The sequence below is a fragment of the Lepidochelys olivacea genome (genome assembly GCF_965140295.1).
Source record: "Lepidochelys olivacea isolate rLepOli2 genome assembly, chromosome: 2".
Taxonomy (NCBI): Eukaryota; Metazoa; Chordata; order Testudines; family Cheloniidae; genus Lepidochelys; species Lepidochelys olivacea.
This window is the reverse complement of record NC_140412.1, coordinates 249647165-249671905: the sequence shown is the minus strand read 5'-3', so window position 1 is coordinate 249671905 and position 24741 is coordinate 249647165. Positions and strand designations below refer to the sequence as shown.

The 24741-nt window shown below is 38.2% G+C and overlaps 1 protein-coding gene across 2 annotated transcripts in view; it reads right to left on the bottom strand.

Moving 5' to 3' along the window:
• Positions 1-24741, bottom strand: part of ESYT2 (extended synaptotagmin 2) — a 130310-nt gene that overhangs the window by 24322 nt on the left and 81247 nt on the right. For both annotated transcript variants that reach the window (XM_084618756.1, XM_084618757.1), the window contains exons 7-13: positions 21009-21064; positions 13812-13932; positions 12824-13000; positions 11892-11974; positions 10000-10048; positions 9097-9186; positions 5576-5671 (exon numbers count right to left, since the gene is read on the bottom strand). In XM_084618756.1, the coding sequence (XP_084474882.1) occupies positions 5576-5671; positions 9097-9186; positions 10000-10048; positions 11892-11974; positions 12824-13000; positions 13812-13932; positions 21009-21064 (672 nt within the window). The remainder of the gene's footprint in view (positions 1-5575; positions 5672-9096; positions 9187-9999; positions 10049-11891; positions 11975-12823; positions 13001-13811; positions 13933-21008; positions 21065-24741) is intronic.

Here is a 24741-nt window from a genome sequence, read left to right as displayed (position 1 = left end):
TCTATTACATTCCCTCTCTTTTTAATCACTTCCTCCTCCACTAAAGACTATGCAGTGAGGGTTCATGGCAATCATCAGTGGTGCTTGGGGCACTGGATTCACTGCCCAAGCCACAGGCTGTGTGCTGAGCTCTAATTGACCCTCATGGACCCTGCTGGCATACTCTAGGTACCTAGAACATGTTAACGTAGTCCAGCAGGGTCCACACAGGGCAGTGAAGAGTGCAATATGCAGCCTGTGGCTTGGGTGGTGAATCCACCCATTCCAAATCACTATGACTTGCCTACTATCAGACCCTCACTGTGTAGTCTCCCTCACCCTAGCTGGAGGTCAACTAATGCCTTGAAGCATAACGACTAATTACTTCTGTATCTCATAAATCCTTCCTGTGGTCTCAAGTGTGGTTCCAGAAACTTCTGAAGCTCTGAGAGCATCCTTTGGTGATCTATGGAAAATACTGACCTTGGCAACAGTTGTATTGAACTCGGGGTGTGACCTGTACAAGACCTGTACAAAATCAAAATCCAAAGGCAGACACATTTGCAACCCAGTACTCTGAGCGAAAAAGGACACTGCATGTCAATACTAATGAAAATTTTACCCACTAAGTGACTTATAAGCTGAGTCCCATTTTTGTAAGTGTCTTGGGCACCTAAGGCACTTTTGAAAAGGGATTTAGGCTCGTTAGTCACCTAGCTGCTTTTGTAGATTTTATCCAGTGACTAAAAGGGAGATATACCTGGAAGAGATGTCCTATGTGAAGTCACACACTAAAATCTAAAAAGAAGCAACAAAAATAGAAGCTTTCGACCAAAATTTAACATTAATATTTCCTTTACATCTTGTTTTCAGGTAGTAGAATAATTTTTATTGAAGAAAACACCAATTACCTTGAAATTTTAGTACCAAGAAAATATACTATAGTATATGTTTTTATGCTTAGGCCTTTTTATTTGTAAATTTAGATATTTAATTGTATTATAGATTTTATTAGATGAAGTGTAAATATTTATGTACAGTTCATATGATTTGGTATTTGAACCTTAAACAGAAGGATATTAATTGAAAGGACCAGGCAAACAGCTGTCTTTTGGTCCATCACCATTGTGTTTGGCTTAGATCAAATAAGAGACGACCAGCAATACTTTAATCTGCACATCCTCCTAGGCTTATTCAGCTCTCTCTGGCTCAGGAACTCTGAACCTGAATACACACATGGCTTCCAATCTCTAGTTGTTTATAGCAGTGTGTGTATTTAAAGAGTGTGTGTAGTGTAGCTATAGCCGTGTCCATCCCAGAATATTAGAGAGACAAAGTGGGTGAGTAATATCTTTTATTGGACCAACTTCTTTTGATCTTCTTCAAAAGAAGTTGATCCAATAAAAGATATTACCTCACCCACCTTGTCCGTTTAAAGATTCTGTTAAAATACAAGACTATTCAAATGCAAAGGCAGCCATCAGTTTTCCGTGAACCCTACAGCGTTCAATGCAATCACAAAGTACTTCTGTCTATACTATCACCTATGTCAGTATAAGTTATCTCACTCAGGGGTGTGACTAAGCCACCCCTCTGAAGGACATAAGTTACACTAACCTAAGCGCCGGTGTGGACAGCTCTATGTCAATGGGAGAGCTTCTCCTGCCGACATAGCTGCCGTCGCTTGTTGAGGGTGGATTAATTAAGTCAATGGGAGAGCCCTCTCCTGTTGATTTAGAGTGGCTCCACTAAAGAGCTTACAATGGCACAGCTGCATCGGTGCAGTTGTGCTGCTATAAGCGCTCTAATGTAGCCATAGCCTTAGGTAGTGACGGTCCCCACTAAATGGGGCCATTGCTGGCTAACAAAGACTATTTGAAATAGAGAAAAGGAATTGGAATTGGCATAACAAAAAACATAATGGTGTGAAATAGAATTTACAATCGTCTTTGGAGTTTGGGGAGCACAAAGAGCTACAAAGAACTTTTTATCAAAACCTGAACCAGGTGAGGGGAGATTGCAAGTTCTCATAAATACTGCTATATCTCATTTTAAGACTGTGACAAAGGAGGTTGGCTGTGGATGGTTTATCATCGTTTCATTTCTCTGGTACTAAAAGTCAACATTTCGTTCACAGTATGCTGATACAGTATGTATTTTATTACTCCATGAATCTAACAATCTAAGTAAAAGCTCTTACTAGTTAATAACCTACACATCTTGGATTTCTTATCATAGAACATAATTTACTTACCAGATATGTTATAATAATAAATGAAATTTTAAATGTCTAAAATGCAATAAAAAGGTCGCACAAAAACAAACGCACACTGGTTGAAACCATGCAGCAAAACAAATTGCATGCTCTGTCATTCCACTATAGAGTCAGTGGCTTTAGTAGAACTAATCCACACTCTGGCAAGTAAACAAAATAAACATATATATAACACCAGAGAACTCACAAATAGTGCTCTATAGAGTGAGGTAGTGTTTTCACAAAAGACTAGTCCCGATGCTCTCCTTTCTTTTAAGTATCCACACCCAAAGTTTCCCTCGTAGATACTCTTAGGAAGATGGAAATGGAAGGAGAAAGAGAGTGATGGGATTGTGGCAGAATGAATGCACAAGCAGCTTTACTATATAGGAAAGTTAAGGAAAACAGTCAAAAGATTCCAGAATAACTGCAAGATGTAACATATAAGTAAATGTTTCCCATCATATATTTTTTCATCAAGTAATTCCACTTCTTTAGCACTGCAAGGCAGGTGTTTTCAAAGTTATTTGTGTATTTAAACTATATCAATACATTGTACTCGTACAGTACAGTAACCATGAGAGGATCCCTCAGTGATCTTCAAACATTCTCCTGGCTTACCCTGGATATTCCACATTTATGTTTTAACATGACAAGTCCTACTAAGTACGTGAAGAATGACAAGCCCTCTTCTATGCCATTTCCAGTGTAAGATAGAACACATCTAACATCAGTCTTTGTGGAGTCTGAAAAGTTTAAGATCTTTTTCCTCAAATGCAATGCTTTGTAATTCACAACGGGAAGGCAATACCATTAACAAGCCATCTTTGAACGCAAAAGCGACATTTCTTTATAGAGATAGCTATGGCTAGGGATTGAAAAAAATATTGTTAATGGAAAGCCTTCTGACTAAAACTAAATGCCTCTGACTGGGATTACCTACAAAAACATGTGGGTCTAACACCAATGCCTTAGATCTGAAATGTACTACTGATCAAGGATGGTATAAGTAAACTTTCCTTGTTCTGCATCACTAATAGCTGTCAATGCTGAAGAGATTCAGTTTCCAACTAACAATTACACAAAATTATTCCATTGAAAAATATTTGCACATTGAGAAGAGTCGGACGCCTTTCATGTTTTGTCTTGTAAATATTATTTCATACCAGAATTAGGGTGGACACATAGAAGACAATTTGCCACCTTTGGACAATTCCAGAGCAGAAAGACACTCTTGTTCTTTGCCTCTTCCTCATATAAGAAATATTCCTGCTAGAACTTTCAAGATTGTTATTATAGCAGAATAATTTGGCATCTATAACAATCTTTTCAGTCTCTCTTTAATGGAGGTCTTTCCATATCACTAATAATATTTTTCACCCATCTGTGAATTTTTTCAATTTTTGTTGTATCATTTTTGCGATAGGGTATCCAGGACTGAACATAGCACTGTAAAGGAGAGCGTACCATTGATTTATATAATGGCATTTTTAATATTTTCAATTCTATTTTCTATTCCACTCCTTATGATCCTAAAATTTTGTTTGCTTTTTTGGCAACACTGCAGAACAAGCTGAGGTTATCGCTGAACTGTTGGCAGCAACACTCAGGTCTTTTTCCTGAGTGGATAGCACTCCTCAAACTGCAATGCAGAAAGGGCAGTCATATGCTCTGGACAGGCAGTATATAGACAGTATCAGCCAGGGCCTATTTTCCTCATTAATGGAGTTAACTAAAGAGAAGGCAATCATGTTTGTACTTGGGACAAAAATTCACATTATTCTAGTACTGAGGAATCAGTGTTCCCTATCAGATTATGCCTTGAGGTTTTACTACCATATAAAGATGAATGCTACAAACTCCTACACTCTGAGCTAAAAATATTGTCTCAAAAAGCAGGCAAATCTCAAATTTATTCTGAGACATAATTTTTTTTAAAGACTCAAATTCTAATATGACCTTTTTGAGGGAAATAAGACTAAATTAGATGAAGCTATTGGATGTTTACAGGAAGCAGGAATATGAAGAAGTCAGAGTCAGAGTTGAGGCAGATTCCCCAACAAGTGCCTGGCTACCTGCTGGGGAAGCTGCACTAGTATGGAGAAGCAGAGCTTTAAGGAAAGGGGAAATAGAGAAGTAACAGATTTTGTTGTGTTTTACAATATTTTCTATACATACACACACTCAAAACTTGGCTCTAATTTGAGTAAAACCCAGTAGTTGAATAATTATTCAAAATAGACAGTAGGGTACTATTTCTCAAAGACAAAAGTAGATGGTAGACAAATACTTTCCTAAGTGCTGGAGTACTATACAATAAAATTAAACTATATAGACAGATTCCAGAGACTTCCTGTTGAGTAACGGGTAAATTCTATGTGGATTTATGCCCCATTCATTTCTAATGAAGTAACAAGGTAGCCTCAGGGTGCAAATCCACACATGAAGTTTCCCTTTATAGTTTATACAAACTATCAACACAATTTCCAACCAATTGTTACTTTATAAAAAAATACAACCTATGCCAGAGTATATATGAACTGACTTGTGAAATGATGTTTGAGGAAGATAGGAATGGGGACGACTTGTTCAGCATGTTTAGAGTTATATTTTCCATCTTTCCATTTAAGCCATCTTTTAAGTGACACTAATTAAAAAAAGTATTACTTGTATAAATTTTCACACTTTTATCATACTTCCTTTTCTTGGTTTGAAAACCTTATGGGGTTAATGTTTTAGCCAACATCATAGCTACCAGTTCAACTGGAGGGAAAACCCAATGGTATCCTTCACACTCCAACTTAAGATATCGTTCATTCTGTTCCTGTTATCATTTATAAGTACGAAAACCACTTCAGTAATCTGTGGCCAACTACAAGATAACCAGCCCTTCCTACCCTTGGGCACCTTTATATATACAAGTATAATTGAAACTAGTGCTCACAAATTTATTCTTCACTATGGAACAGCTCCTAAGCCCAAACACATATAAGTCGGCTTGAACTCAAGGTAATGGGAGCTGCCCACTTCTCTTTTATAGGCTGGTCCATACTATTTTCTTTAGAAAAATATTACATAATAAAATATTATGCCAAATCCATCAAAGGAGCATTCTTTTAAAAATTACCTTGATTAAACAGCAGACTTTATGAAATACAGTTTACTACATTGTACTAATTTCTGAGAGACATGGACCATTACATTGTACACGGGAAAACATGAACAAGAGTGGAAAACATGGCATGTGTGTTAGTGAAGCAGTGCGGCATACTATTAAGCAAGAAGTGCTAGAAGGAAGTAACAGCCATCTAAGGCGTGGACTACTATCAGAATATGACTTACTGGTAGATTTCTTGCTGAATCCAAATAGAGAATAAGCAATGCAGAAGAAAGCCCATCATTGGCTTGGTCTTTATCAGCTTTAATGCTCGACAGCACCTAAAATTAAAGAATATATACTAAGCATGTTTCTATACATGCAAATAGTAATACATCCCTGATTAATTTTTTTCTTATGCACAAATACATCAAAACACTTGCTTATAAATAATAGTATTCATAATTAGCAAATCAAATAAAAATGTATATAGTGATAAAAGTTGTAATAAACAATATAGCTGATTTATAAGACAAATTACATCAGGTGTAAGATTAAATAGGAGTTCCATCTTCTTGAAGGTCTTCAGATGATTTTATAGTATTGCACACATTACTTATGAACTTCAAGCACTGCTTTTCCCATACGTTTTCTCTGATGTCTAATATAGCTCCTAATTAAATGAAATTAAATAAAACAAATAGCCAGCAATTTTTGCTAAATGTATCCTATTTCTTAATACTCTATATAAGCAATACACTGATAGTGAAACTGTCTCCACTGACAGGAGTTAGGAACTCATTTGTTTCTTACTTCCACATCAGAAGATGCACAAGTTCCTGCTGTTACCTTGGGAGGTAATTTTACATTTTGGCAGGTAGTTCTTTTAGTATGTTGTTAAACACTCAAAAGCTAAATTGAATGGATTTCATGCAGTTATACCAAACTAATTTGCTAGCATAGGCCTGAGTGCAATGTATTGGCAGTATTCCCATGATCATGCCTCTTTTACAGCAAACATAAGACACTTCGTATTAAGGATCCTGAAAAACAGAATTTTTGTGGATTCCCAACTCATGGGGCATGTCACAATGGAGATAAATTTATAGCTTCATTAGTAAAGACTTTAGCCTTGAGTCTAAACCACCTATTGTTCATTGTTAGTAATCATTCGGTACAAACGCCACATTAACTACTTGTTTGCAATGTTGTTGTAGCCATGTTGGTTCCAGGATATTAGAGAAAAAAGGTGGCTGAGATAATATCTTTTTAGACCAACTTCTATTGGTGAAACAGACAAGCTTCTGAGCCTCACAGAAGAGGAGCTCTGTGTAGTTCAAAAGCTTGACTCTTTCACCAACAGAACTTGGTCCAGTAAAAGATATTATCTCACCCACCTTGTCACATTAACTACTTAACTGTCTGTTATCAACCTAGTCCATTAACCTCCTAAATAGAAGAGCAATTCCTCCCTTAACAGAGGAAAGTTGATATGTGTTGATCCAGACAAAATACTATCTTCAGAGAATGCTATTTTTAGATAAATAAACCTGTCTTCTCTAAAGATTTTCTATAGATCCCGAAGTCTTTTCTTAATTTTGGGGGGATAAATTCTAAGCCTAAAATGATCTTGATTTTAAACCTGATTTGAGATCAGCTAATCAGCTCTCACTGTCAGTTTCAAGCATAAACACTAAGGAAAGTTGCCGAGAATTCTCAGTGGCGAGCACTACCTTTTATTTTTTCCTCCTTTTGGAGGTCCAGCAGAATTTGGTAAGTAGAAAGGTATAGTTTATTAAGATTAATTTTGTTTAGCATTTGGTTGACAATTTAGTATTGTTTTAGCTTTTGTTCCTTATGTAGTTTTATAATTATCATGGTTTTCTGGGGATTAACATTTGGCACAAGGTGAGACTGAACATAGTGGCTGTATGAAGGTTGGTCAATTGTATTTTAAAGCTTTTTGTATTCAATGTGCCTTGCTGCCATGGCAATAGACTCTACAGATAACATTTTCAAAAACACATTTAGACACCCATTTCCCATTGAAAGTCAGTGAAACTGAGGCACCTTTGAATATTTTACTCTGGATTAAATTAATAAACAAACATGAAAGTAAAAAGATGGCAGGAATGGTGAAAGCCAATCATAAGAAAGCTTGTCTACAGACCAAAAGGTAGATAACAGCTAACAGCTCTGCCAACAGGCTGGTCTTCCATAAACAAAAAAGATTTGAACATGATGTTGAAGATTCAAGTTAATGGGCATGATGCTCATCTTTACTTTGCAGTCAGTAAGGACCAAGACAAGTTGTTTACTAGCTAATCATGATTAAACCACAAAGTTGTGGTGAGAATCAATTAACTCAATTCTTTGCAACCATGCTAATAAATGATAACATACTGTAGTAATATGATCCCAACAAAACTCAGCTTAATCTACAGCAGTCTTGTGTCTCCGCAACTCCAGTCCAGGCTGCCTCCTGATAAGAGACTGTCAGTTTTAAGATTTTTTTACGCTGTTTGGAGCCAGAAATAATGTATTTCCCCAGTGATTTTCTTCTTCTCTAGATGAAGATGTACCATTTCCCCCCTTTCTTTCTCATGTAGTAATAACAGACATTTTTATTTTTCTCTGTGCACCAGCATCAATGCCATATTTGGCAGGAGTCTGTGAATAGCTTTCAATAATATTGGTTGTAGTAATTCATTCCAGAAAGTAGTCATTGCTCAAACTTTTTTTAAAATTTAATTTAATCTAATTTAATTTTAGTGTGTCACAAAGTTCTGGCTCTTTTCTGGTGACGAATGGTAGATTAAAAAAAGTTACATACAGGACAGTCTTCATCATTTTTTAAGTATTTTAGTAATATCAGTTTATTCGCCTGAATAGAGTGTTAGTGTTTCTTTAATAATTACATACGTAAAAATAGAAAAACAAATAAAAAGCGACTTGTTAACTCTAAGTGTATATGATAATTTATTAAAGTATGCCAATGCAACCACAGATGGTTACATGAAACAGTGCAGGATATACAACACATCTGGAGACTTTGCCTTCAAGCTAGGCTCATTATTAACCAAGCTATGCCCATATGCTATGTAATTTAGGAACCGAGCACCATTAAGCATATTTATTGCATCTGTTAAGAATATTCACTGTGTCTAATAAATCAGGATACTGAGCACTCAAAATCCATAAATGTCTTTACATACTATATGCAGGGATACTGGTGCAATCTTTTTATCTGTTTTTAAAGATATGCTCTTTAAAAAAGCTGAACGTTCAGCCTTTAAGGATTATTAGGATCTTTGAAGCTGTTACTATGGGTAGCTCTTTTAAAACTGAATTCCATCAGTGAGAAGTTTCTAACTAGCAATGTGTATTTAAAGATGATCTCATATTTCCACAAAGCTTCAAAATATTTTTAATTCACAAAAAATAGTATAATTGCTACGTAAAAATAAATCCATAAAGAACTAAATTAGTTGCCTGGTGCTACAAGACAACTAAATCTCACAAAGCCATAGTTTTCCTTTAACCATTGTCCCATGATCTTTAGTAATTCTGCTACAACGTCACAGATGCAGCTTGGGTCACAGACAAATCGGACTTGTCTGAAAGGTTCTAAAGCTGTATCTACAGGAGTAACACTACCCGTCTCCCCAATCTTATTATATTTAGAGGACTGGCTCATTTAAAATTTTAACACAGAAAGAAAAGGCAGTGAAATTAGGATAAAGGACCTTGCTTCCGACTTTAATACCTTGTCAAGATTCTCAGCCGTTGGCATCAATGTAAGCCATTCCAGTTTTAAGTGCAATTTTCCTTTGGAGACTTCATCCAGAGTGAACCACTGCAAACAAAGCAAATTAAGCAAAATGATAATAAATAGCTAAGAGTTCACCATTTCATGAACAGCTATCATTACAATTGGCTAATTGACTTCTTTTTAATTGTAAACTAGAATAAATCAAGAAGAGCTCTAATCTGCAGAGTCTGAAAGGTGAAAGGATTCAGAGATGTTATGTGCTCCATTACATAAATGACTAAGATATAATAACACAACTGGTCAGCTCCATAACATAAATTAGCCAGTCATGCAGTCCCAATTTCTTGCAGCACCAAATGCTGTAAATCATTGGGATAATTCTTAAAAAAAAATTTAAAAGGTGTCTGGGAATTACAAACACAATACAATGTTACAGTAAATCCATAAGACTGCTGCTGTATGGCACAAAATTCCACTCCATGATCAAAACTGTGTAACAGGTGTTACTTTAATTAGTTTGACAGGTCTAATAGCACTTCATCTAGGCAAAAGAAACTATTCTACTGAGCTTTTGCTTTTTACAAAGACCAAATCACAAAAAACACATCAATCCTTCTGATGCTTAATCCCTGCTTGCATACGCTGGCATCCCTAGGCATGGTGTGACAAAAGTTGAAGGCCCTCGTCCTGCAACCTTCACTGATCCAAATCTCTCACTCCTTTGACTAATCCCAATGAAGTCTTTAACAACTATAATCCATGGGACAAGACCATGGGACATGCCACTAGAGTTCACTCATGTGTAAGGACTGCAAGACTGATTGCCATGGGGGAAAAAAAAGGGCAAACAAGTGAGTACACAGCAAGAGTTTTCTTATCAAACAGTGATAGACTTACCTCATCTAGGAGGCGTTCCTTCTCAACTTCAGTTAGATCTATCATTAGACTAGAAGAACAAAAACACTTTAGAGGGGAATCACAAAGCCTAGCATAGGACTTGAAAAACCCATTTATCCTGGCAAGCTTAATTTTGCAGCAGCATAGGCGCCGATTCTGTGGGTGTTCTAGAACTGGAGCACCCATGGAAAAAAATAGTGGGTGCTCAGCACCCACCAGCCACCTGCCGATCAGCTGTTTGGCGGTGTGTGGGAGGCACTTGGGGGAAGGGGAGGAGTGGGGGCAGGAAGAGGCAGAGTGAGGGTGGGGCTTTGGGGGAAGGGGCGTAATGGAGGTGGGGATGGGTCTTGGAGCAGAGCAGGTGTGGAGCACCCACCAAGAAAAATGAAAGTCAGCACCCGTGTGCAGCAAGTTCCTTCTCAAGAGAGGAGCTGGGAGAAAAGCAGCAGAATGGTCAAGCACTACTACTCCTTTAACATGGCAAAGGGAAGTCAGGGAGCCAAGTGGCTAGAACAAGATCAGAGGGGATGACAAGGGAACAGCATGACTGAGCTGCTGCTCTTTTTACAATATGGCGTGGGGAAAGTGAGCCGAGAAGCCTTTGAGCTGCTGCTTCTTTAAAAGTGCCAGGGCAAAGCAAGGAGTGTTGGCCCAGTTGTAGAGAAGGAACTAGAGGGAGGGAGGGTAGGGCAAGGAATTCATGTACATTGAAGAGACCAGCAGAGGCAGCACAGAAGCCTTGTAAGAGGTAAGATGGCAGAATTATTTGAAGGAGGAGGGATGGAATCTATTGTGGGACAAAAATGTTTTTTTCATGGGGAGGTGCAGCGGATGAGCATTTTGTTGGGGAAGATGTGGCAGTTCAGGTATTTTTCACACAGTCTATCAGGGTTAGTTCTTGGACAAGTAAAGTGTCAAGGTTTCTTTTCAAACTCTGCTTACAATGAAAAAAAGTGCAGTTATTTGGTTATTTGAAGCTATCTTTACTTTGTCTGCAAGGAAATACTTATATATTTATACACACACACACACCCACCCATAGGTTTGACTTTGCAATGATATCTATTTCCATCAAGCATTTAATTTTTTCAGTCCAGAGTTAGACATTTTTAGAAAGAATATTCTGAAAACATGATTTTGGCAATCAATTGATCTTTAAATATTTATGGTAAATAGGCCCAATGGCCTACGATGGGATGTTAGATGGCGTGGGATCTGAGTTACTACAGAAAATTCTTTCCTGGGTATCTGGCTGGTGAATCTTGCCCACGTGCTCAGGGTTTAGCTGATCGCCATATTTGGGGTCGGGAAGGAATTTTCCTCCAGGGCAGATTGGAAGAGGCCCTGGAGGTTTTTCGCCTTCTTCTGTAGCATGGGGCACGGGTCAGTTACTGGAGGATTCTCTGCTCCTTGAAGTCTTTAAACCACGATTTGAGGACTTGAATAGCTCAGACATAGGTGAGAGGTTTTTCGCAGGAGTGGGTGGGTGAGATTCTGTGGCCTACACTGTGCAGGAGGTCAGACTAGATGATCATAATGGTTCCTTCTGACCTTAATATCTATGAATCTATGAATAAACTTGTACAAAATGTTAGATTGCTTAAGAATTAATTCACTTCTTTTAAAGTGTTTTCATATGCAAATAGAGGTCAATTTTATCTATAGAATGGTACTCAATAGTCACATATATGTTTAGGATTCCAGAATACATATCCAGGGGATTAGGGAATTCTTATATTTACTTATTTACAATTTTTTAAAAAGATAAACGTTATTTTTAAATTTTATTTTACAACAAACCTCAATATATGCAAGAATTCCAACTGAGTATTTCAGAACATTTCATTTCTTTGGCCGTATTTAACAATAGATATTCCTGTTGTATTATTTACCTTCCCAGAAAGTCATCTTTGTCTGGATCTTCATCAAAGAGCTCAATCTCCAGCTCCTGTCCGGGATTTTCATACACTAAGGCCTAGGAGTATAGTAGTTATTAGCAGATAGACGGATGAGATTACCTAGTCATTATTACTATAGCAAAACATTTGTGAAACATTATGAATCATAGAATCATAGAATATCAGGGTTGGAAGGGACCTCAGAAGGTCATCTAGTCCAACCCCCTGCTCAAAGCAGGACCAATCCCCAATTAAATAAATGAACCACTGTGCATTTGTCACCACACAAAGCAATGATAATACATAAATAATAAATATTTAATCTGAATTTGGGGACCAAGTCAACTATTTTAAAGTGATTTTAGCATCCAAATGCTGAAAACTAGATGCATTATAATGTATCAGTAGCATTATCTAGAGTTAACAGACTAGGATGAAGTTTTAGACTTAACACAGCACTTCCTGGCTTTAGAAAGACTCACTTATTTTAATTAACTGTATATCCATGTTCCTGTAGGTGGAAATATGTATGCTACTGCACTGTGATTTGATTTAATATTCTATTTTTCTGTTAAATGTGATAAAAATCTCTTGATTTGTGTGTGATGATGGCAAAATTTAATGACAGATCTTCCCTGAAAAGAATGGGATGGATCTAGCCCACTCTGACATTCATACTACACATGTTAATGTTTTGATAGCATGTCTAGAATTTATCTTCAGAAATACTGGGATTAATCCCAGACTAAAGAAAGCTACACCTTAAATCAATAGACCTTTATGTATCAGTAACTGGGATTTTAGCAGGAGACACATTCAGAAGTTTATCTGCGAAATCTCCCTAATATTTTCCACTGACCAGAACAAAGTGACTCATATTGGAAAACTATTTTAAACTGTGCAACGCAAACTCTGGCAGATTGTACCTCATACACTTCATTCCACTTTGGATTGAGATTTTCTTTGATGACCTTGCTTTGGAAGATTTGGTTGCCAACACGAATGATTCCATAAGGGTCTGACTTTCCTTTGACCATTCCCTTTAGGTAAGTATCTTTCCCTTCCAGATCCTGAGCTTCAATAAAGTGTATCCTTAGAACACCCTGAGAAAATGAAGAAGTGTTTACTTCATGATCTAGAAATATACATCATCAACAGTCTCAAAACCAGTTTCTGTAAATCCTTTAAAAACATTCCATCACTATTTTGAGACTATATTTGTATTTAATGTTGAGTACTACTAGTTTGTATTTCCAAACATTTTTATAGTAATAACTTTAATCTACAGTATCTGACTTTCTTCAGTTGAGGTCTTCAGAGACAAGGTAATTAACATGCTAATGGCACTTTTTGTAAACACAGGTGTCACAGAGTTGCTGGCTCCTTTAAGGGGAAGAGGTGACCAAATCTATCTGTGATGGGCCTTTTTAAGGAGAACCCTCAGAAAGGAGGGAGGGGGCTGGAGGCGGAGTGGCTGTTCAATTAATTAAAACTGTGCTAAACTTAGTGACAACCTGTTGGGGGAAATTAAGGCAGAGCGTCCCTGCAGCACCACACCTGTCCACAAATGCTAACATCTAAAATTAAATAGTTAATTTTAATTTTTTAAATAAAAATACCCATCTGGGGCTTTGGTCTAAACCACTAACCATACTCTTTGGTTAGTGGAGGAAAAGGTTCTGCCAACGCAGACGGTAATGGATTTGGGGTCACACTTAACAGCTATCATTTATAAACACTTTATAAACTACTAATTAATGGAACGTCAATATAAACAATATGGCTGCATTCAGAGTAAGTTGTAATGTTGTATACACACACACACACACACATATGTATATTTTGAAAAACATCAATACTATACTCAATTGATATATTAATACCAATTTACTTTATACTACAAAAAGTGCTTACCTTTGGTACAGGGAACCGCAATTGGGCAATCTGTACTTCACTCACAAGAGGAACTGTGATTCGATTTGGAAGCACCAAGTAGTTGGATATTATATCCAATATTATGGTATCTGATAAACCACTGTTGGATAAAAATATCAATTAATTAACAAGATAAAAGATCTTAAGGACATGTTCATGAGACATTAACGTACTGTAGTTGCTTGAGCATGACACCTTGCAATCTTCTTCATAATAGAAGTTCTTAGCAGATCTAGAATTATCCTTAAAGTACTAACATACTACAGGACAATAAGCAAAAATGCTGTAGTAAGACTACTTTAAGCCAGTAGGTTTTGAGTCATTACTGAAGTTTTCACATATATGGGCAAAATCCTCAGTGAGGAGGGAGTGGGCTTTACATCTTACAGCATAGAAATAACATGTCTGCGTATTCTGTGCAGAGGAGATAAGGACAGAGAGGTGTGGTTTTTCCTCTTTCTTGCATGGCACTGTACAGAAACTTTGTACCAATCAACATTTTGTTTACATTGTTCACCAATTAAGCTGCATGTGTATGTGCCAATTTTTTTTTGGCTACAAGGCACATTTTCTTCTGTGGAAATTGTATAGATTTTTTTCCCTCTAATTTATTTGGATTTTAAGTAGGGCTTCATGTCTGTCACGGAGGTTGTAGAAGTCATGGATTCCATGACTTTCCACAACCTCTGTGACTTCTGCAGGGGTCAGTGTGGCTGATCCCAGGGCTACCCAAGCAGCTGACTCTGGGACGAGCTACTCAGGTGAACCCTGGGGACAGCCACACCAGCCGCAGCTCCAGTGGCCCCCGGCAGTGGTCCTGGGACAGCCGGCACAGCCGTGGTCCGTGGCTCCCGGCTGCAGACCCTGGGGGGCAGCCGGCGGAAGCAGCTGCGATCAGCAGCCCTGGCAGCTGTGGTCCATTGGCCCCGGCAGCGGTCCCCAGGCAACTGGTCAGACCAGCCGTGGACCAGTTACTGGTACTGCTGGCCCTGGGCACCTCCCCCTCCCTAGAAGTGCCCCCCCTCCGATTTAATCACAGGTATTTTTAATATAAGTCATGGACAGGTCTTAGCCATGAATTTTGTTTATTGCCTGTGACCTGTCCATGACTTTTACTAAAAATACCCGTTACTAAATTGTAGCCTTAATTTTAAGCCACCCAGCATTTTCACCCCAAAAGGCCACCAGGTGGAAGCAGCAGATGTAAAATAATGGAAAGGCCTAGAATTCTCTTGCTGTACATTCTGCTTTTCCCTCAACAAGTGTAATTAATCCAGGGGTATGGAATGGCTTCCGTATGAGGAGAGATTAATAAGACTGGGACTTTTCAGCTTGGAAAAGAGATGGCTAAGGGGAGATACGATTGAGGTCCATAAAATCATGACTGCTATAGAGAAAGTAGATAAGGAAGTGTTGTTTACTACTTCTCATAACACAAGAACTAGGGGTCACCAAATGAAATTAATAAGCAGCAGGTTTAAAACAAATAAAAGGAAGTATTTCTTCACACAATGCACCTGTGGAACTCCTTAGAGGATGTTGTAAAGGCCAAGACCATAACAGGGTCCAAAAAAGAACCAGATAAATTCATGGAGGATAAGTCCATCAATGGTGTCCCTGGCCTCTGTTTGCTAGAAGCTGGGAATGAGCGACTGGGGATGGATCACTTGATGATTACCTGTTCTGTTCATTCCCTCTGGAGCACCTGGCACTGGCCACTATCGGAAGACAGGATACTGAGCTAGATGGACCTTTGGTCTGACCCAGTAGGGCCTCTCACCGTCATCATTCAGAAAAAAAGGCTACTGAATAAAGTATAAGGTCTGTTACCTCCATTATATATTGATGAAGCAGATGTTCACTGTTATGCATTTTAGTTTTTAAATGTAATTATTTTAATCATTCAACTCTGCTTTGGAAAGCTAGGCTGTGTTGTACTGTTACAAAACAAGCTATCTTTTTGCATGCATTCAAAGAAATTAGGAGGGTTTAAATTAAAAACAAAATGCACAAAGAAAAAACGTGTGCGGTGAGAGTGAAGTACAGCCTGCAGCGAACAGAGAATTAGTGTCACACTATGGAGAGGAGGACACTAAAATCATACTCGTTAGGAATCATTAACAAAATCTTATTTCTCCTGAGCAATGCCAATGAGAAAAATATTAAGATAGGGTCTAAACTGAGCTCTGAAACATTAGCACTTTTCTAGAGAAACAACACTGTCTGGTTGTACTGTCTACACTTGTAAAAATTGGACAGGTATTTCACTACTGGTACAGTGTGAGCGGTAGCAGCACCGTAGGGAGGTTTAGGAGTTAGTAACCACAGTTAGATAACATAGTGAAACATACCTAAGCCCTCTCTAAATAACAGCTTCAATTATTGCTAAAGCTGGTTCAGCTGTGCCAGTGATGAATTGCGGATTTGATTTTGCCAGTGAAGCCATACATTTTAAAGGTGCTATTTTGAAATTTCAGTGTAGACAGGACTTAGGATAATAAATAACAGCAAATGTTCTGGACTACTCACAACAGGACATACAGCATGGACAATTTGTTTAAGCTCTTTTCTGCACTCAGGTGTAACCCTGATTCAGCAATTGGTATAGCGGAACAAGTGCTGACTGCTAAGTGTCGACAAGGGCAAGCCAGCGTTTGCACTGATTGAACTAACTAATAGGTGAATTCTTGGTTCCCCCCTTGTCAGCACAAGAAGAGTACAGCCCAGACCCCACCAACTGCTGAACTGGGGCTACTCTCAAGTGTTGACAAGGCCCTAATCACAAGATATATTTTGTGCCCCAATTTGGGTCTCTACTAAAATATGCACCTTGCTGTAATAAAACAGCACTCACCTACTGCTCTCTGGATGCACACATACTACAGTGGTCAGCTTGGTCACCACTATCTTACATTGTTCTTGCCATCCTTCACTAGCACAAAACACACCTACTCCTACACATATATCCCTCAGAACTGCACAGTTTTGACGACACATTCAAATCCAAATGCAAGTTGCACTGTCAGAAAGTTTTATTTTATCAGAAGAGAGAAAACAGTACCTAGGTGTAACACCGATGACACTTGTTGGCGGGTGGGATAGAACCTGGGACCTCTGGAGCTAAATGCATGAGCTTCTACTGCATGAGCTAAAACCCACGTGCCTCTTAGCTACGGCTGTTTAATCTTTAAGCAGTCTCAGTGCCACTAGATGGGACACAGCAACACACCCGAGAGGTGTGTGGGTTACAAAGGCACTACAGTTCCTGGATATTTAAACTCCTTTTCATATTATCATCTTTTCTTTGATTTTTGTTTGTTTGTTTGTTTTTTGTTTAAAACTGACTAAACCAGTTTTGAGTTAGCTGAAAGTTTAAAATGTTTTTAGGCAGTAAACCAACATTTTTAACACATGAATAAACACTTATGTAAAGAAACACGTAGGATGGAAATGTTGCATTGAAGCATATTAAAGTTTCATTTTGGGGAGAGTATTTGCTGGTATGTGATAAATCTCTGAAAACAGAGGCTGATAACAGAATCAACAAGTTACCTGTAGTTTGACCACTGGGTAACTAAAATAGGCATTGAACATGAATGCTACAAATTTGCTTTGAAGGCCTCCTCCTCCCGACTCCCATGCATCTCTGAACAAGCATGTTAGCTGAGGGAAACGTGCAACTGTCAGAAGGCACCACTCCCAAACCTTCCCTGAAACTCCACTTCCAAGCCCTAGAAGTTGGTCACTTAATGAAACTGGTAGTGTCAAATTTTTCTCACCAAAATACTCAGCTGATATTTTTGGGTCTTCAAAATATTTTAAAGTCCCAGGAAAATGTTTTTATCTTTAGTGGGTGCATGGAGTCAAATAGAGGAATCAAAATATGGCAAGTAAAAAGCCTAAAACTAGATATTTGTGACACATTAGCCAATAATGATAGGTTTTACAGCTCAAGTGAAAACCAGCAAAATAAACATATAATGAGACAGCAGCAGGAGCCTGTGGTTACAAAGCTTATTGGAATGGGTGGAGCTTTACCAGTTAACCTCAAATATTTACCATCCTGAGTTTGGGACTGCTGGACTGTGACAAAACTGGAATTGCTACATTTTTTCACTCCAAGACGAGCTGTGTCTAGTAAAGTGAAAATGCTACCAAGTCTTCTCTCAAGAAAGAACTATTTTCTTCTAAATGTTACATTGCTGCAGACTATAGAGAAAATACCACTGGTTTACTAAAACATTTTCAACTTTGTACAGAAGGCTGATGTACAGTAGTTGCTACTAAGTCAGTTATTTGTTAGCAGTCGGACACCACACACCATTTATATCTGTAATTCCTCAGTTTCCTCCTACACCTCAAATAAGAAATAACTCTGGTAACTATGGCACCCGTTAGAAAACAACTGACTTCTTAATGGCAAGCACTGCTATAGGAACATAAGAATTGAAAAATTGCATCAGACCAGTGATCCATCCAGCTCCCTACCAGATGCTTCAGGGTGGTGCAAGAAAACACATACTGGACAATTATGGAATATTTTGCCCAAAAGTGAAGTGTTCTCCTAATCCCTGCCAGTTAAATGGTTCACTAGTGCCCTGAAGTATAAATGTTTATGTCACATTACAAAGTTCTTACGATCCTATCTAACATAACTGTGGGTATTCTGTACCCATGTAAACATTGAATTCTACTAAGCTCATGGCTTCTGTGAGGTCTTGTGACCATTTTTATCATAAGTTAATTATATTCTGTAAAATCCGATATTTTTTTTATCCGTTTCAAATAAGTTTCCTTCCAGTTTCAAATAATACAAGTTTCCCCTTAAATTCAAGAAATTCTCAAGTAATGCACCCCTTACGTATTGCAGGAGAGGAGCATCAAAGTTAGTCCTAATCCCTGCTAGCATGTGACAAAAAATGTTGGGGCAATTTAGGGATAAAAAGCTAAAGTTATTACTTAAGACAAACACTTCAAATATTGTCTCAAAATAAAATTATTTTCTCTTCATTTAAACAAGAACGCTAAACAGCTGCTATAACTGCCAGAGCCACAAGCACGAATTAGATGATCAATGGGAGATTTTATGTCCTTCCTTGCAAGCAGCAACATCTTATTTACCACTGGTTACAATAGCTAAAATAGATCTGTTTTGAACGTCCATCTTCCCAAATCAAAGAAAATAAATGCCAATACAGCACTAAAGTGTTACCGGTGAAAGTAAACACAAGTCAAATCAGTTTTAGTTTCCACAGCAACTACACCTCGCCCACGTTGCACACATTATGTAGATGAGTGGCCAAATTGAGGGTGCTATGGTAACTGTTACTGAGTTTTTGACTTTGGCAAACTTACACAGCTTTATTTACATTTACATCCAAGCAAACAATATATATCTAGAGAGAGATAAGAATCTCTAAAGTCTAGTGGGCCTAAATGTTGCTGATATCTTAATCAGTTTTATTAGCTGACAACAGCAAAAGATTACTCAAAGGCTATATTCTAGAAGTACATAATTTTCTCTTTCACCAAGAGGACTTCTTTCCTCAAAGAGAGGTTTCAGAGTAGCAGCCGTGTTAGTCTGTATTCGCAAAAAGAAAAGGAGTACTTGTGGCACCTTAGAGACTAACAAATTTATTTGAGCATAAGCTTTTGTGAGCTATAGCTCACTTCATCGTAGCTCACGAAAGCTTACGCTCAAATAAATTTGTTAGTCTCTAAGGTGCCACAAGTACTCCTTTTCTTTTTCCTCAAAGAGTCAGTCTTAAGTGGGCCATACACAAAAGCAGTTAGGCAACCATTATCCTAATTTATTAATGCAATTCTAATTTCAATTTATTCAGTTGGGATTTCACACAACAACTTCAAATATCTTTAAGTGACGTTTTAGTCATACATTTTGAGTAATAAAGGATTTTCATCTCATTCCTTCATCCAAGGTTACCAAAACGATTCTGGAATCAAGTAACACTTGAGAGTTTAAGCATCTTATTTTCCGGTATCAGACTGAAGTTTGATAATTTTGGCTTTTGTGATTGGCCTGCCAGTCTTCTAATTTGATCCCAAATGTCTGAGTCAAACTCATTCTTCTCATTAGTCTTTGCTCCAATATTACAACAGTTTAAAGTGCTGACTAAACATGGATAACTTTAATGTGAAGGAATTCAAGGTATTATCCTAGTTAGTATCAAAGCCTTTATATCACAACATTTTCCCCCCTCTACCAATTCTTTATTTCATGAAGAATTTTTATCCATTAATATCACAAAGAGTCATGAAACCCAGGTCAACGTGTTTCTTCTGTTTTCAAATATAAAGCAATATTCCATCATCACTTCATTTCGTCACCACTTAATACAGTGCAGGGTCCCAAGAAAGTTTTGAAAGGAAGGAAATTGAACACTTCAAATTGAGGAAAAAATAATCATGAACACCTTTGAAACTAACTGCTATGAGAATACCCTTTCCCCCCATATTACTGAATTTTAAACAGGCAGACCATAATCATGGATTATTTTAAACCTCAGTAACTGAAATTCATATAAATACTTTTCTTTATTTTTTTTTAAAATTCTTTCTCCCACTGAAGTGAATGGGAGGTTTCAAGCCTTTGAAGGCATATTGCTGTTTCACACATATACACACAATAGTAGTAGCTTACTAGACACGAGAGCTTATAAGGAACAGAATTTTCCATTCTGCAAAAATTTTCAATCACAATTTTTCATAGGAAGGAAAGGCAAGAAAAATTCAATTTCAGGAATACCAAAATGGATTTTTTCAGTTTGCCAGCTGCCCTGGTTCCTGCCTCCTGGATCAGCTGCCCAGCTTCCCAGCAGCATTCCATGTGGGCAGTTCAGGATCCCAGTCCTGTGAATAAAGTGACTGAAAACTGTTTTGCTGGAAAATTTTCAACCAGCTATTCTAGACACGATCCTTTCTTATACTAATATATTTTTTATCATTAAATCCTCATTGTTATATAATTTCTACATACTCTAAATGGAATATTAAGTGGCAATGGGCCATAAGACATTTAACCTACATATTTAGTTGGTTTCAGATCTAACTAGGATATTTAGATTTTCTAACTTTCTGCCCCTTCCACACACACTCTTTTTTTTGAAGAGATGGACAAGGAGGCAAAACAGACATGATGACTTTTATTATGCTTACTTCAGTCCTGGAACATCCAGAAGATTGGTCAGTCCTGTCCAATTAATTTCCAGAAGCTGTAAACAGGAGAAAAAAAATAAAAAGTTGTTCCCAGTGCTGAAGAAACAAAGCTGACAATCCAGCATTTTGATGGGTGGAAAGCTGATGGCTAGCTTCCAGGAAGCTATTGTTTTTAAACTAAAAAACACACTGATCCTATCATTAATCTCTAAATATCAACTGTACACATACAGTATCAGGAGGGTTCTAGACATGCCAAACCAACAACATATTACTATAACCCAGGGTGCCCAACCTGCAGCCCACCAGAGCATTCCATAAGGCCCATGGCCCGCTTCAACACACTATAACAGCCAATTCATTAGCATTTTGTCGTCATGTTTACATCATTTTAGTGTACGCTTGTGTAAATAGACAACATTATACATAGGTTGCTTCTATCTAAATACATACAAAACAAGCTGAACTTAAAATATAAATCAATGCAGGTGACTTTAAATCTTATTAAAGTATGTAGAATCTGTTTGGCCCACATAAGGTTGTGCTTAGATTTCTGTGGCCCTCCTGTGAAATAAGGTTGGTCCTATAATCAGTGGTTTTCTCCTTTGGTCAAATATTCATACGTTCACTCTGCACATACTTCTTAACAAAGTGACTAATGAAAGACAACAGCATTGTGTCTACAAATAAAACAAGTTTCCTCAGTGGACTCAATATCAACTATAACCTATTACTGGAGTCAGGCGTCATTTTTTTATTTACCTCTAGATAATAAAAACCTACCCTTTATATTTTTACTTTACAGTAGAACCTCAGAGTTATGAATAACTAAACAACTCGGAAAGGGAGTTGTTCGTAACTCTGAACAAAACGTTATGGGTCATTCAAAAGTTTACAACCGAACACTGACTTAATACAGCTTTGAAACTTTACTATGCAGAAGAAAAATGCTGCTTTCCCTTTTTTTTAGTAGTTTAAGTTTAACACAATACTGTACTGTCTTTGCTTCCCCCCACCTCCTCTCTGCTGCTGCCTGATTGTGTATTTCTGGTTCCAAATGAGGTGTGTGGTCAACTGGTCAGTTCTTAACTCTGGTCTTCGTAACTCTGAGATTCTACTGTAATCCACTGGACATTATGAAAAAATCTCTCATAAACCTGAGGTTCTTGAAAACTATGTTCAGAAAGTGAATTCCACATCTCTTCAGGCTTTCTGCTCTATTTGTTAGTATCTCTCCTTCTCAGTTGGCTAGTGACATACTTGAACAATGTTTGTAAATGCACCACCTCAATTTACAAGGTGAACCTCTGTGATGGAGTTTGCAGATTGCATACTAAACCCGAGCACAGCATAGAACAGTACTGGGCTAGGGAGGAGGGAGGGATAATTAAAAGGACCCTGGTGCTCTAAATTGAGTGGGTAACAGCACCAGGAAGTGAGACTGTGAAGCTGTGAAAGGACTGGCTGCAGCATTCCCAAAGCTACTCTGGACGTGATGATCCAGATTCAGCTCTCTCTTCTTTGGGAGTTGTAAACTGAGTAGACTGTCTTGTCCCACTGACAGACTAACCTGATATTCCTGAGCCCATGACAATGCCCCAGAGGAGCCACAGCCTGGTAGGAAGTGACCGGGCGGGGAAGGCGGAGAGTATAACTTGGGGTGGACCAGCAAGTGGTCCAAACACTGTAATGCCCCTATAGGGCCCTAGGTTGGGAGGGACCCAGTAGAGCTTACTTCCTTACTCTGCAAAAAGAAAAGGAGGACTTGTGGCAACTTAGAGACTAACAAATTTTTTTGAGCATAAGCTTTTGTGAGCTACAGCTCACTTCATCGGATGCATTCAGTGGAAAATACAGTGGGGAGATTTATATACACAGAGAACATGAAACAATGGGTGTTACCATACACACTTGTAATGAGAGTGATTAGGTAAGGTGAGTTATTACCAGCAGGAGAGTGGGGGGAAAAAACCTTTTGTAGTGATAATCAAGGTGGGCCATTTCCAGCGGTTGACAAGAACCTGTGAGGAACAGCGGAGGTGGGGGTGGAGGAATAAACATGGGGAAATAATCAGTTGGAGAACACTTCAATCTCTTTGGTTACTCGATTACAGACCTAAAAGTGGCAATATTACAACAAAAAAACTTCAAAAACAGACTTCAACAAGAGACTGCTGAACTGGAATTAATTTGCAAACTGGATACAATTGACTTAGGCTTGAATAAAGACTGGGAGTGGATGGGTCATTACACAAAGTAAAACTATTTCCCCATGTTTATTCCCCCCCCCACCCCCGCTGTTCCTCAGACGTTCTTGTCAACTACTGGAAACGGCCCACCTTGATTAACACTACAAAAGGCTTCCCCCACCCCTCCCTCTCCTGCTGGTACTAGCTCACCTTTCCTGATCACTCTCATTACAGTGTGTATGGTAACACCCATTGTTTCATGTTCTCTGTGTATATAAATCTCCCTACTGTATTTTCCACTGAACGCATCCAATGAAATGAGCTGTAGCTCACGAAAGCTTATGCTCAAAAAAATTTGTTCGTCTCTAAGGTGCCACAAGTCCTCCTTTTCTTTTTGCAGATACAGACTAACACGGCTGCTACTCTGAAACCTACCTTACTCTGCTGTACCTCTATTGTGACAGAACCCTAAGGGGAATAGAAGAACTACTCAGAAGGAATTGAGGCCTGCCACACACGAATCAGCCAGAGCCCTGTCTAGAATGACCAGACCAGAAAGAACTGTGGAGCCACTGCCTGACCACTAGGCCAGGGACTCTCAAACTGGGGGTCGTGACCCCTTAAGAGGTCACAAGGTTATTACATGGGGGTCGCAGCTGTCAGGCTCCACCCCAAACCCCCCTTTACCTCCAGCATTTATAACAGTGTTAAATATTAAAAAAGTGTTTTTAATTTCTAAGTGGGGGGGTCACACTCAGAGGTTTGTTGTGTGAAAGGGGTCACCAATACAAAAGTTTGAGAACCACTGCACTAGGCCAACTGGCTATCAGACTGACCTGCTACCCCCCCATGCATGGACCTCTTTGTGACATGCATTACCCCCATGGGAGAAGTTCTTCCCTAGATCTAGCTTGAGATTTACATGCCTTTTTATTTTTTACTATATAAATGTAGATGTTCTTATTGTTTATTTAAATACTTAACTCCTTTTGTGAATCTTACTAGGATCCTGACCTCAATGACGTTATGTGGCAGTGAGTTTAGGATTAATTGTGCCTTGTGTCAAAATATAATAATGGAAAGTAGTTATCTTTTCTTCTGTAGGTTCATGGGATACTGCATAAGTACATAGTCTTGTAAAACTCTTGCTTATATGAACCTAAAAATGCAAAGAGCTAAGCAGATGAGTAAAGGAATTCTTGTATGACAAGACGAAAAGAAAAATTTATAATGAATAATTGTAATTTTATATGTGGGAAAAACTAGGCAGAGAGAGTACATGACTTGTGCTGTGTTACACATTAAGTCTATGACAAGACAAATAACTAGAGCATATCCTGATTCCCACTCCTGTACTTTAACCACTAGAGTGTGCTTGCTATTGAAAGATATGGTAACTAAAATGAATAGTAGCCACAAGACTACAGTACAGTTATTCATCAATTACTACAGTGAGACTTTTTTCTCCAGTGCCTTATTATGACCATTACATGCACTTAGGCCACAATCCTGCAAACATGCACACAGGTGAGTAAATTTATGCA